The sequence below is a fragment of the Pediculus humanus genome, genomic scaffold (assembly GCF_000006295.1).
Source record: "Pediculus humanus corporis 1103172108253 genomic scaffold, whole genome shotgun sequence".
Taxonomy (NCBI): domain Eukaryota; kingdom Metazoa; phylum Arthropoda; class Insecta; order Psocodea; family Pediculidae; genus Pediculus; species Pediculus humanus.
The window spans coordinates 54,096-69,096 of NW_002987822.1; the positions used below are offsets into that span (position 1 = coordinate 54,096).

At 29.9% G+C, this 15,001-nt stretch overlaps 1 protein-coding gene across 1 annotated transcript; it reads right to left on the reverse strand.

The window, feature by feature from the left end:
* Window positions 1-1,077: 1,077 nt before the first annotated feature.
* On the reverse strand, window positions 1,078-11,219 carry Phum_PHUM473220 (glutamate receptor 1 precursor, putative; the record flags this gene model as incomplete). The annotated part of the gene is made up of 14 exons (XM_002430282.1): window positions 1,078-1,140; window positions 1,242-1,316; window positions 1,428-1,674; window positions 1,759-2,003; window positions 2,093-2,291; window positions 2,366-2,545; window positions 2,649-2,872; window positions 3,440-3,528; window positions 3,645-3,765; window positions 3,988-4,209; window positions 4,324-4,550; window positions 4,641-4,779; window positions 5,997-6,256; window positions 11,000-11,219. 14 exons carry the CDS (start codon window positions 11,217-11,219, stop codon window positions 1,078-1,080), a joined length of 2,511 nt encoding a protein of 836 aa, XP_002430327.1.
* Window positions 11,220-15,001: the final 3,782 nt, after the last annotated feature.

Here is a 15,001-nt window from a genome sequence, read left to right on the forward strand (position 1 = left end):
AGCGTGTGAAATTTGTTCCAAGGTTTTTATTATTATTATTATTATTGATTTATTGACGGTTCGATGCGTTCGACATGTGAAAACGAATTTTTAGAAAATTTCCAGAATGTTTTAGGAGTTTTTTTCTTTTTTTTTTTTTTTTTTTTTCTTAAATTTTCTTCTCCAAAATTTTTCCATAGGAAAGAGAGAGAGAGTAAGGAATGAATAAAACGTCGTTTGTTTGTTCACAAAAAAAAAAAAAAAAAAAACAAATGGTAATAATAATGATAATAATAATTTAAATAATATCAAATAATAACTTGGGTCTTTATAGAAAATAAATTTTGCATTAATTTAATTTTTACGTAACGAGAGTGACGTCATTATCGTTTTTTTTCCACTAATAAATCGAATATATAACGACGACGATTAAAAATCGATTTGATCGATTGACTGTTTTGTCGATAAAAATTTTAATAATTTTTTGTTGTAGATATTTATATATATAAAACAAAATGGCGTTTTTAAAGCAAATATCGAACGGGTATTTAACGTTTTTTTTTTTGCTTTTCTAAATACACGTTCGGGATGATTTACGACGACGACAACGACGACGACGAGTCGTGTAAAAAATCCAACGGAAAAAAATTTGTAAGCAATATTCTGATAACTTTATTTTTTCACGTGGCATTTTACTTATTCGACATTAAACGTGTTAACGAGATATCAGTACCGACGTAAGGAAAATCTAAAAAAAAATTTATTCTACTATTCTTAATATGTATTTTCTATTGTATAAAACGAATAATATACATCGCAACGGAAACGTGATTGATTCTCTCCTTATTTTATTCGTAACAAAAAAAAAAAAAAATTTTCTTTGTTTTTATTTTTTCAAATCGAATCAAGTGTATCAAAATGATAATAATAATAATAATAATAATAATCACAATTATTACACGTCATGGAATTATCATACAGCGTGATATAATAGAGGAAAGGGAAAGGTCAAAACATAATTTATAATAATTATTTTCTTGACACTTTAAAAAAAAAAAAATTACATTGGTCGCCATCATCATTTTTTTTTTTTTTTTATCAAACTTGCGTGTGAGTGTTTGAATGCACTTGATCTTGATCGACTTCTGCCGGAGCATAATACTGAAAAAGTTAAAAAAATAACTAAACAAAATGGCAACGTTGTACGATGGCGTCACGCGAGTAATTTTCTTTTTTTTTTGTTTTGTTTTTGGAATACTTACTCTGCCGTTGTCGAAATCTCTTCCGCCACCGATTGTAAGTCTTGCTTTAGCTTTCATGGCATCCGTTAAAGGTATCTTATTGTAAAATTGGTGAACGTGGAAGAAGAAAAAAAAAAGAGGTTAATTAGTTAAAGAACATCATTTCACGCGGATTTTTATTTTTATTCTCACATACAGTAGTCATACTTTGGCTCTCATGGCTTCCATGTGTGATTTATAGCAAAATTCTAAAAGCGCGACCGCCATTGCCAGTATCAATCCACCAATGAGAATGTAAAATATTCCGGCCACGTGACTGAGGGAAAGTTCATTTCCTAGAGCATCTTGTTTGTCGCTTTGTTTGCATTCCGTTCTGTAAGACCACCAACGATTTTTCAACTTGGTCAATTCTCCATTTTCAATGAGTTCGAGAACGGCTAAATTTATTTCTTTCCTGTAAAAAAAAAAAAAGGAAACGTTTTTCAGGTTTTTCTATGGAACGAACGTTTATGGTGAACGTTTTTTCCTAAATGCTCACATGAGTGGCGAATGTAAGGCAGTGGCAATACCGAAACCTTTCGCATCTAAATTCCTTCCGACTTTCATCGTGTCACAAGGTTGTCGCTCGTTTGTATAATCGTTTTTCGGACTTTCTATCAAGAGAGCGTATTTTCCTTTTGAATCTCTCACTCTTCTTATTCCTTCGTCGTAGGATTTAACAAAAACGTGTTTTCTCGAATTCATAAATTCCCACATTTTGTTAAACAAAGTTATTTGAGATTTCTAAATTTAAAAAAACAGTGGAAAATTTATAATAATTTGCAATAACAAAAATTCAAAAGTGAAATTTCAAAAAAAGGCGGAAAAATTACGCTAAAAAATTCCCACGTCGAACCGTTCGTTAGAGTTCCATATTCGACTTCCGTTTGAGATGCTAAATCTTCCGGAGAATTGATGGGAGTCACCATTCTTTCGACGGTTAAAAAGGCAGCTAAATTAGCCGTGTACGATGATATTAGTATAAGTGTGAAAAACCACCAAACGCAACCGACTATCCTACCGGAAATGGATCTGAAATATTTAATTAAATTTTATTATACACGAGTTTGAATTTTTTTTTTTTTTTAACATCATCCCCTCCTCACCTTGGAGTTATGTCACAGCCTTGTTGCATGAATGCACCCAATGCGAACCACAGGCTGTTGAGTATACTGAAATCGTTTGCGACAGTCGTCGAAAGACTGTGACCTCCCCCGCCACCGACGGGATAACTTCTTTGACTTTCTTCTTCGCAATGAAGTAATTTCCATTCGTAGGGAGAAAATCTTGAAAGAAAATTTAATTTTTTTTATAAGAAAGAAAGAAAGAAAGAAAATTATCACACGCGACGGGAAAAAAAAAAAAATGAAAAAAGAAAAATTAGGTTACCTTGACACGATGAAAAGAACAACGGAAACGGCTAAATAAGAAAAAATAACGGAAACCCAAATTTCTTTTGAAAGCGGATTTAAAAAGCTGAAAACTCCGGGTTTTTGTTTAACCGGTTTTTTTATCATTATGCTTATTCCGAGAGACATGAAAGGTTTGCTAAAATCGATGGCTTTTTGCCTTTCTGACGTGATCGTCATCGAAGCGATTGCCATATCCGCTTCCTGTAATTAATCAATTTAAAAAAAAAAAGTGTTTTTATTTTTTTATTTTCTACCAAACGCCATTTTTTTTTTATTATTATTCTCGCACCGTCAAAAAACTCTATCTGCTTTTGAGTTTTTCCAAAAAAAAAAAAAAAAAAAAAATGGCGGAACTCTCGTATGACGTCACATAAATAAGGTAAAAATTTAATGTGGGAAAAGCAAATTTGGTTGTTTTGTGTTTGAGAAACAACCTTTGAAAACGAAATGTTTCCTTTTTTTTTCGTCGGAATCCTTTTGATGCTTTTTTTTTTGTTGTTGTAAATAATTCCTCTTTCATTCATTCATTCATTCATTCATTCGTGTTAAACATTTGATTACTTTTTACCAAAAAAAAAAACCATCTCAAATCTTTTATTTGTATCTCAATGAGATGAACTCGTTTGTTTTTCTTCGTTTGTGTTCTTTTTCACATTTTCTTTTACTTCCTCCCAACTCCTTTTCCCCTTTCCGTTCCCCTCCCCCCTCCTTCTTTTCTCATTCGTTCCTCGTAGTGAATTAAAATTTCTTTTATATTCGTACATATACCTTTCGTATCAATTCTCCAACCATTCCGTCCCATTCTCCATGTTGATTTTTAGAACCGTAAACTTTGTCTTTGACCAATCTTAACTCGTCTGGAAAAAAATTTTTTTTTGTAATTAATTTAACAAATAAAAAATATCTTAGGGGGTGATGGGGAGGGGGAGAGGGAGGGGAGAAATTTTTTTTTTTTTTTAAACATGATAATTACATTTAATGTTTAATTTTTTAGCAACTAAATCCGCCAAATCCTTACAGTAACCTTCGTAACGATCGTTTCCTTCGTATTTCACTCCGGTGTCGTTGGGTTTTGCCATTATGTAAGGTTCTTCCTGGAATTTTATTCATTATTATTATTATTATTATTATTAACATGTAAAAGAAAATAAAAGGGGGGAAAAAACTTTTTTTTTTTTTTTTCTTAAAAAATTCTCTTGAAATTCTCCAGTTTCTGACTGGATTCGATTCTGATGATTTAAAATTTTCGTTTTATGATGATGGCGATGATGGCGATGATGATAATAATAATAATAATTTAATAAACGAAAACTCACAATGATGGATGTGACGATGTACGTTTTATTTCTATCGATTTCTTGTTCGATGGGTTTAATAGTTTTCGGTTCGAATTCCAGACTCAAACCGTAAACGTCCGACCAATTTCCGACCCTTTGCAAAACGCTGTTTAACGACATTTTAACAACCTGCAAAGTAAAATTTCTTCGTCTTCCGTGTTCGTTAAATTTAACATCGCCGGTTAAACCTTCCATTTCGACCTGGAAAAATTAAAACGTCATCGAATCAAAACTTTTCCGGAAGGGGAGTGAGAGAGAGAGAGAGAGAGAGACGGGGGAGAGAAAACGAAAATAAAACTTTTTTTCTTCTTTTACCTTTCTTAAATGTTTTGATATTTTATCACCGTGTTCCCAAGGTGTCACCCACGTGTTATTGCTATAATTAGCATAACAATCCAAACGTGATCCGTTATTGAAAAGTGGGCCCCGTTTAAGAGATTCTCCGACTTCCGGTTTTTTTTTAAATAATTTATTAAATGCTTCGACAATGACGAAAACGGCATCGTACATGAGTGCAAATTGAGCCGATATTGAATTTTGATCTGAAAAATAAAATTTAAAAAATTTTTATTTTAAGGAGAGAGAGAGGGGGGGTGAACAAACGACAGGAAGATAATAGGTAGATAACCGACTTCCTCCTAAACTCGAAAAACGTCTCCTTCTCATTTCTAAAAAATCTTTAACGAATTTTCTATTTCTGTCGACTATTTTAAAACCCGTTATGTTAACACTTCCGTAGGGTATGCTGGTCTCCCATTCATCATCCATTATCTGAAATGGAAAAATAAAACAAAATAATTGTCAATCGAAAAACAATTAGTTTGTTGTTGTTGTTTGTTAAATTTATACTATGACGTCATGCAACAAATCAGTTGATTTAATCACTTTAGCGTGGTAAGAAAAGTAAAAAAGAGGCAGATGAAAATTTTCGTTTGTTTGTTTGTTTGTCCAGTTCTGTTTAATCGTTTCCTTGTTGTTTTGTTTGTTTGTTTTTGTTTTGTTATTATTGTTATTATCACACCTAAACCACGATGGTCTTAAAGAGTAATTTTCATTTTACATTTCGCAAGATTTTCAGTTTTTTAAAAAATTTTTTTTTGTGTTTTTCATTTATGCTTTTTACAAAAAAAATATAAAAAAAAGTTTTTAATTTAAAATTATTGTTTTTATTATTATTATTATTATTATCATTATTATTATCGTCGGTCGTAGTAGTTGTAATATTTTTTTTAACGTTAAAAAAAAAAAAAAAAAAATTTAAAAAGTTAAAGGAATTTATTTGAAAGTTTTGTTTCCAAGTTTTTTTTTTCTAAAAAAAAAAAAAAATGGAAAAAAAAGGAAAAGAAAGATTTATTTTTATTTAAAAAAATTAAATTTTTTCAAGTATGATTCGACGAAGAGAGAGAGAAAGAGAAAAAAATTTTCTCTCTCTCTTTTTTTTTCCGTTCCAATTCGGTGATTCTTAAAGTGGGCATTACTGTCATCAGGGGACCACTAAATGCCAGATAAAGAAAAAAATGTAAAAAGAAAAAGAAAGAGTGGAAAAGATGGTAAGGAAGAGGAGGGAAAAAAAGAGATAGAAACGGTCGAGAGAGGAAAAAAAAGGGGGAAGGGGGAGGGAGGGAGAGAGAAGGGGGGGAAAACTGGAACTGGACTCGTTACGCAAAGAGAGAAAAACTGGAACCGAAAAACGAGAGAGAGAGAGAAAAAAAAACTTTCCTTTAAACTTTTTTTTTTTTTTTTTGCGGTCTTTCGAGAATAATATTCTTGGCTGTGATAATTTTTTTTTTTTTTTTGCTTCGATTCGTTTTTGCTCTCCACACGTTTATTAGATTTTCGTGAAGGTAAAAAAAGAAAAAAAATAGTTTCTGGAATTAAATTTTTTTTTATTTTTTTTGTCAAAAAAAAATAAAAAATTGGTTTTTTATTTTGGAAACGAAAAACAACGATAATCGGGAAAACAAAAAATTTCGTTATTGTAAAAAAACACTACTTGCCAAACCGCTTAGAAGGTAATGATAAGTTCTTCTTCCGAGTCTCTCGTTTCTGACGTGAGATATAATAATTTTTTTAGCGAGTTCCGCCGGACAATCCAAAATGATGTATTTATTTCCCCAAGTGTTCATTTTCTCTATTCTCAATAGGAATTCTATGGCATCCGTTTCGTTAATTATTCTTTTGACTGCTTCCACGTGAAAATTTTGTCGTCCTATTAACGTTTCGTCGATTTGTTGTAATCTGATCAAACCTTTTTTGGAAAAAAAAAAATTTTTATTTAATGCGGCCGTAACAAAAAACAAAAAAAAAAAAAAGAGAAAAAACGGAAATGAATGTGCGGTATGAAAAAATGTTTTGAAACAATAAAAAACAAATTACAAAAGTTTTGAAACGCAATTTTTAACGACACGACGATTACGATTACGAAAACGATGACCGGATGTAATTTTTTTTTGTTTTACTTTTCGATTGTTTATAAAGTTATTTCATCATCATCATCATCATCATCATCATCATTATTATTATTATTATTATTATTATTATTATTATTATTATTAATATTATTATTAAAGTTCGTATAAGGTGACTTTAAAAAAGCGGAAGTAAAAAAACAAAATGGTGAGAAGGTAGTATAAAGATTAAGGAATAATAAATTTTCCGAAAAAAAAACAAAAGGTTTTTTGGTTTTGAAATTTATGGGGGTCATAACGTCGGGTAATCAACGCTTCGAACCGAAAAAAAAAATGGCGGAAGTTGTTGGAGGAGGGGAGGGTTAAACAAAAAAAAAAAGAAACGTTAAAAATTTTATGGAAATGACGTTAATAATGATATTATTATTATTTGAAATTTTTTTAAATAGTTAGTTTGATTTTTTTTTTGTTTTTGTGTTTACGTGTTTTTGTGTATAATTAAGAGCGGATGTGTATCGTCCGGATGAAACCGGAAATGGACGGAAAGAAAACAAAACAAAATTTTTCGATTAATTAAAGATTGGAGTATGTCGTCGTATGAAGGAAAAAAGAAAGAAAAGATAACGTTTACAAAATTTTTTTTTTTTAATAAAATTTGTGTTTCGAAAACGACCGGAAATGGATAAATTTAAAGTACAAATAAATAAAAAAAAAAAGGTTGCGATGCGTGACTATAAAAGTATTAAATGTAAACATAAGGAAAATTTTAAAAAAAAAAAAAAAAAAAATGGCGCGAAAAGTTTTTAAAATTGTAATTTTAACTTTTTTTTTTTGTGTGTTATCTAAATTACTTTTCTCGTTTTTATTTAAACTTTTTGCGACACCTTTTTTTTTTTTTTTATTTCCCGGGGCCCATTCCCCCTCCCCCCTATTAAAAGCGAAAATGCATGCCGAAGAAAAAAAAAATTTCCCGCTTAATTTAATTTGATATTAAAACGGAAATGCGACACGAGCGAAAAGAAGGGCGGGAGGGGGGGTTTTTAGAACGCGAGTACGTTTTTTTTTTTTTTTAGTGTTGGATGAAATTTAGTGAAACAAAAAAAAAAATGGCGGCGTTTTTAATGTAGTTTCAAAGAGGAAATAATAAATGAAAACGAATAATAAAAAAAAAAGTAAAAGAAAAGAAGGATATTATAGTTTTAGATGAAGAAAAAGAAAAATGTTGTCATGGTAATGGAAACCGGTGGTGGGGGTGGTGGCGATGGTGGGGGGTGGGGGTGGTATGACCTCTTGGATGTGGACCACCGAGAATCGAAAGTCAAATGAGAAAGCGGCTCTCCTCTCCTCTCCTCCCATGCCCTCCCGTTCTACCCCCGGGGGATCTAAAGAAAATCCCTTTAATATCTGACTTGTCGCCTTTTTTTTTTTTTATTGTTGTATAAATCAACCATGATTTCTTTTTTTTTTCTTCTTCCACTTTTTCTCACCATCGGGCTCTCGCGTTTTTTTTTTTTTTTTTTTGTTTTAACAGCGAGAATAAAAATTAATTTTACTTTACTTTACAGGAAATTCCTTCTTCCTTTTCGTACCTCTCTCTCTCTCTCTGCCTCTTTTTCATTCTCCTCTTCTCTCCCCTCCACAAAAAAATGGGAGGGGGGAGAAGGGAATTGTTTGAAATTTGAATTAAAAAGGAAATTTGTCTTGTAACAAAATTTTTAGACGATGGAGAAGAAAAAAAAAAATTAAATTAACTTTTCTTCCGGTTTTTTTTTCCTCTTTCTTTTCTTTTCTTTACCTTTCGTTTCTTACCCTTCTTCTCTCCTCTCTTCTTCCGACCTTTTTCTTTCTTTAATTCTTTTTAATTATTCTCTTGCGCGATATTATACTCTAAAATCTTTTTTATTATTTCTTTTTCCCTCCCTTCTTACCTAACATCCCCCTTTACATGATTTGAAAATCGTTTCGACTCTCGCAAAAATAAAATTTTTATATGTGTGTGTGTGCAAATAACGAAATGCGGGTACGTGTTAATTTAACGGTTTTATTCTAAAACCACTTTTAATTTTTAAAAACAGAATTTTTGGCGCGAAATGCACCGCTTACGGTAAATTTGAAAAAAAAAAATTTGACCGTTATAATAAGTTCATTGTTTCTTTTTAAAAAAAAGAAAAATTTAACTTTTTTCTTTTGTCTTCTTCCACGTTTGCCCGACATTTTCTCAATCGCAAAAAAATAATTTTTCACTTTTACGGGGGGGTTGGGAGGGAAGGGAAAGGGATATTTAGGGTTATAATTAGTGAAGTAGCCATTGCACTGTTACTGACACGTTGTCTTTTTTCCTTTTTCCATCTCTTCCGTTTTCCCCATTCCTCCTCTCCCCCCCAAAAAAAAATTATTATTCGCGTTGACAATTTTAAAATTATTATTATTATTATTATTATTATTATTAAATGCAAAAGGTGGTTCGATGCAAAGTTTTTAATTAATTAAAACTTTTTTTTGCGAGTTTTGCGAGAAAAAAAAAGGTTACGAAAAAAAAAATGAAAAATTAATTTAAAAAAAAAAAAAAACATTTTTTTCTTCCCTTTCCTCCCCTCCACGCCCGTTCCCTCCCCCCATTTATTTAAACCAGGTTTAAGTCTGTCAGACGCATATTTTTATTATTATTATTCCGTTAAACGTGACCGTTTTAGATGTTAGTTTGACGGGGTTTTTATTAAAAAATTCATTTCGGGGGATTTTTTTCCGGAAACGAATAATAAACAGGGCAGGACGAGGAGGTCCCGACCTTTCCTTGTAAAATTTGTCGCCATTTTGATGTTTTCACATACCCAATGATCTCTTCTTTAATTTCTTCGTAAAAGACTCGCAAAATTTTTAAGAATGAATTTTCGATTCTGGAAACGCATGATTTATTTTTCAGGATAGATCAACAACGGGTTTGTTGTACCTTTCAGTTATTTACACCTTTTTAAAAGATTTTGTTTTGGTTTTGAATCTTCGCGTTGAACGCTTTCTTCTTTTTTTTTTGTAATTTAAATTATTATTATTATTATTATCGTTTTATTTTTTACATAACGTCAGATTATTTCTCCCCCCCCCCCAAAAAAAAAAATGCGTATGTAAATGAAACGAAAAAAGAAGGAAAAAAAAATGTTTAGAAATTAATCAGGTTAAAAAAAAAAAAGACGTGACTTTAGATAGAGAGAGTCGTGACTATAAAAAAAAAAAAAAAATTCTTTTTGTAATTTATTACAAATTTGGTAAAAGTTTTTTTTAATGAAAAAAATTCGATGATGATTGCGGTTATACATAAAAAGAAAAAGGAGAAAAATCGAGAATATTTAATGTAAAACTTTTGGAATATATTTAAAGAAAAACACGTCGCCATTTTGATTTATATTAATTTTCAAATGTAAATTTTTTTTTTTTTTAAATTTTAAACAATGATTTTTTAATTAGTTTCTTTTTTTTTATCGATAAAAAAAATCAAATCGTTTGTTTGAATTAATTCCACGTCTTGTCGAAACTTTTAGAGTCGTTTATAAATTTTCTTTCGCCTTTCCCCCTTCTTCCTCCCCTTTCCCTCCCCCTTGGCGTTTCCCCGCCTTCTTTTTCCTTCCTTATTAATTTGCAATTTTTTTTTCTTCAAAAGTTTATATTCGTGGGTTTTTTTTTTACAAGATACGAAAAAAAAAAAAATGAAAAGAAGAAGAAAAAGGTGAAAAATGAAAAATTTTTTTTTCGTCACATTGTTTGAAAAGAAAGAATGAAAAAAAATTATTTTGGCGGGAAGAGAAAGAAACGTGAAGTGATGAAAAGTCGAATACGAAAGAATTGAATAAGAAAAAAAAAATGGCGGAAAACAAAAACAACAAAAAAAAAAAAATTTCCCGGAAAAAATTTTTGCAAATATTTCAAATTTTTTTTTTTTTTGAAAAAAAAAAAATTTTCCAGTCGAGAATTTTCTTTTTTTTATCCTTTTTTTTTATTTTAACTTTACAATTTTTCACCTGAGCTTTTCTTTTCTTTCCTCCTGTTTACTTCCGTTTCCTCCCTGTTTTCCCCCTTCCTCCGCCTCTTCCCTCCTCCTCTCCGTTTTATTCGTTTCTCTTTTCGTTCTTTTTTTTTTTTCTTTCATCTTCATTTTTCCAAAGTAAATTTTTTATTTGAATTGAAATCGAGGGCGGAATAAAGTAAGTAAAAAAATAAAAAAAAAACCAAATCGAATTTCGTCTGCTTTTGAATGTTAAAGTAACCTAATCTCCTTTCACACCCGACGATTCTCATCTCTCTCACTTTCTCTCTTCTTACCTTTCCCGCCCCCTTTTTCACACCATTTTCACTCTCAAATATTCTTTTTTTTTATTTTTGCTTTTTTTTCTTTTCTCTCTCTTCCTCTCCTAACTTTTGCGGAAAATCAGAATTGGAGAAAAAAAAGAAAAGGTTTTCTTTTGTTTTGTTACTTTTTGCGTCATTTTTTTTATTATACGGTAAAAAAAGTTTTTTTTTTTTTTTTTTTTTTTACTTCCACGACGATCGGTTACGTCTCGGATTCGAATTTAAATTTTGAACACACTTACCGTCGTGCGAATCGTATATGTAAATAACTTTATCCCATTCGTAACGTACGACCATGTCGATTATGGCTTTGTGATAATCCGGCCATAGAGTAATGGCGTAATCTTCCGTCGTGGCATTAAGCACCTTTTCCGGAAACCAAGGAGTCACGAATGGAACGTGAAAAGTATTAGAATACGAATACAGAGTGTCGAATGCATTTGAAGAAACGGCTCCGAGCATGGATGCGACTCCATTTGAAAATCTCGTGCAAACTGTAAAAAAAGGCGCGAAAATGAAAAATTTTTTAAATTAGTATTGGTGGGTGGATGGGTTGGGTACAAAATTTTCACAAAATTCAAATTTCTTTTAAATATTTATTTTACGTTTTATTTGAATTTTTAACGTGTATTTAGAAAATGTAAACAAGAGAAATGAGGGGAGGGGGGAAAGAAAGAAACGAAACAGAATGAAAAACCTAAACCGTCGAGGGATTTTTTTTGTGTTAAGTCAAACCCCTTCAAGATTTCTTTTTTTTTTTTTTTAATCCCTTTCTTTTTTCCTTTGCTTTTCTTTTTCCTTTTCGAGATTCATTCATTTCCGTTTTTTTTTTTTTTTTTTTGTTTTCTAAAAACCTCTTGATTGTTTCATTTTCGGTTTACTAATTTTTTTTTTTTTTTTAAATAATTTTATAAACGTTTTCATTCATTTTTTTCATTCGTTTAAAAATTTTCTAAAATTACAAATAAAACGCTCGTAAAAACAAAAAAATGAAAAAAAAAAAAAAAAACTTTTCATAAATTTTTTCTTTTTTCTCTTATTTTAAATAAATAAACTGATTTTCCGTTTGGCTGCCGCAAAAAAAAAAAGAAAACTCAAGATTTGTTTTTTCCTTTTTTCCATTTTTTTCCTTTTTTCCATTTTTTTCCTTTTTTTCTGGTTTGTCGGTTTTTGTTTTTATTTTTTATTTTTTATTTTTTAAACGCCATAATTTCTTCTTTTTTTTTTTAAATCTTGAATATTTTACCGAATCATTAAATCTTTAACCTGTTTTTTATTTTTCTTTCCCTCTACCTTTTTCCCTGAAAACCTTTTTTCAACATTTCAACCTTCTGTAGTTTTTCACCTTCGACAAAAAAAAAAAAAGAATTTTTATAAATTTTGCAAACATTCAACACGTGTGTTGTGTATAATCCATTTAACATTCTTAAAAATATTTTTTAACGGTTTTTAACGGTCGAATTTTTTTAAATCTTTAACTGGAAAAAAACGTTCGAATGCGATATAAACCGTTCGACAAATTCAAATCGTCTCCTTACACGTTCTGGAGGTGCGGGAGAGAAAAAAAAAATTAATTGAAAAATTGGCGGGAAATTCAAACGGTTTTAAAAATGTTTTCTTTATTGATGAATATACTCGTGGATCGACGGGGGAAATTGTCGCCAGTTGGAAATAGCAGAAGAAAAAATTTTTTGTTTTGTTTTTAATTTTGGCCGACGTCCCAAATATTTGATAAACAAAGGGGAATGGGAGGAGAAAGAGAGAGAGAGATGGGGGAGGGAGCATTTCAAGTTTGAAAAAAAAAAAGGCGGGAAATTTTCGTTTGTTTTTTTTTAAAGTTTACGTCAAAGGTTTTTATTTCACGATTGCGGCGAAGTAAAAAAAAAAAAAAAAAAAAAAATTTTCGGTTTTATTTTACACCTTCTTCTTCTTCTTTTTTTTTTTTTTGTAATTTCTTACTCGGAAAATTTATTAACCGTCTTAAAATTTTATTTTAATTAATCTTAAACGGATTTTAAAGGGAGAAAACTAATTATAAGGCTCTAAAAATCTTTTTTTTTTTTTTCTTTTTTTTTTGACGGTTTAAATTTTCTTAACGCGAACGTTTTAAATTCGTACGTTTTTATTCCTTTTTCAACAGAGTTTTTGGTTATTTTATTTAATTTATATAAAATGATGGAATTACGGTGGAAACGGAAACGCGATGAAAAGGAAGTCATGAAATGATGATGATGATGATGATAATAAAAATAAAATAAAATGCGAAAAGGTTTCGTTAACGAGGCAACGGAAGGAAGGGCGGGGAAAGAGGGAGGAGAAGAAAGAAAAAGATCCCAAATATCCCCGGGGGGGGGTTTGTGTTTGGGTGTGCGGGGGTTTATTTTCAATTTTTTTTTTTTTTTTTTTTTTTTAGATCCCCGCAAAATTTTTCCTCCCTCTTCTTCTCTCCCATATTTTTTTTTTTTTAAAGAAAATTCATTTCAACCGTAAAATTAAATTCGAATAAAAAAAAAAAAAAAAAAAACACGTGATCATAGATTTGACGGATTACAATGGCGGCGGAACCGTGTAGGATCAAATAAAATTTTTTTTTTTTTCTTTTTTCAATAAAACCTCTTTTTCCCTTTTCCTTTTTTTCCTTTTTTTTCCCCTTTTTTTTTTTTTTTTTTTTTTGGAAAATTATCAGTGAAATATACCACTCGCGGTGAAATATTATTATATACTTTTACGTTAAACACTTCCATGATAAAATTTATTGGCGGTGTAAAATTTTTTTTGGGGGGGGTGGGGCGGAGCGGGAGAAGAATGGAAAAAAAAACAAGAAAAAAAAGGTTTTTTTTCTTGTTTTTCTTCCTTTATTTTTTTCAGGTTGTTTTTTTTTTTCTCACTTCGAAACCTTTTCTTCTTATTCTTCTTTTCCCTTTTTTTTTTTTATTTTGTCATAGAACGTGTTTCTTTTTTCTCCTTTCGTTTTTCTTTCTTTCTTTCTTTTTTTCTTTTCTTCCTTCTCTTTTTTTTTTACCGAAAAATATCATCGTTTATACGTTTTTTCTTTCTTTTTTTTTCCATTGTTGCTCGAGGGTTTCTTAAACCGACGTTAGCCATATTTTATTTTTTTTCGACGTTAAATCGGAATTTAGTAGTGTTTTACGTTTTTTTTTTATTTCCTTTCGCTATTATACCCATTATTATTATTATTATTATTATTATTATTATTATTATTATTATCATTATCATTATTGATGCCATCATCGTCACTGTGAAAAATTTTAATGTGGTTTTTTTTTTTTTTTTTTTTAAAAATTTATGTCGAGTAATGAAAAAAAAAAGGTGAAGAAAAAAACTTTTTCTTCTTTTACTTTCGCATTATTTGTTGTTGTTTTTACAAATTTTATTATTATTATTATTATTTATTTGTAGTATTTATTAATTGTAGCAAATTTTATAAACGTCCTTTTGCTGGTATTCATCCGATAATTTTAAGTTTTCTCTTGAATTTTTTTTTTGGATTTTACTCTGTGCTGTCGCGTCATGGAATTAAGGATACGATTTTAGTATTAGTTTTTATTTATTCGTTTTTCCCCCTCCCCAAAATTATGATTTTCTCCGGGTTTGGGATGATTTTTCCTATTTCGATCCCGAGTTATCCACATCGTGAATAAAAAAAAAAAACAATTAAAAAATGTTTACATTTTCCTTTTCCACGTTTTCCAGTTTTCCTTTTCTTCCATCTTTTACGGAAGTTTTTTTTTTTGAATTTTTGCATTCGTTCATGTTTACGCGCACGCACACACACACGCACACACGTAAACTTTTTATTTTTTCCTTTTTAATTGACGAAGAATTGAAAATTTAAAAAAAAAAAAAATAACATGTTTAGGTCACCTGGAAAAATGAGTCGAATTTTTTTTTACCAATCGTATTCTTCATTCCAGTTTATGAAACTAATTCCATATTGGATTTATATATACATTCTTTATTTCGTTTACTTTATTTCACAATCCATCAATTGATCGATCGATCGATTTTCTTCTCTCAGCGTAACGAAAAATTTTTTTCCAAATATTTCATTTTTTTTTTTTTTTCAATTCCAAATTTCTGGAATTTATTATAATGATAAAATAAATCTCTTTATCCGTTTTTTTTTTTTTTTTTTTTTTTTTTTAAACAAACCGTTTAAAGAAACGTAAATGGAAAAAAATTCTTAATCGTGGAATGAAACGTAGGGCCGTCGGTAGTCTGGA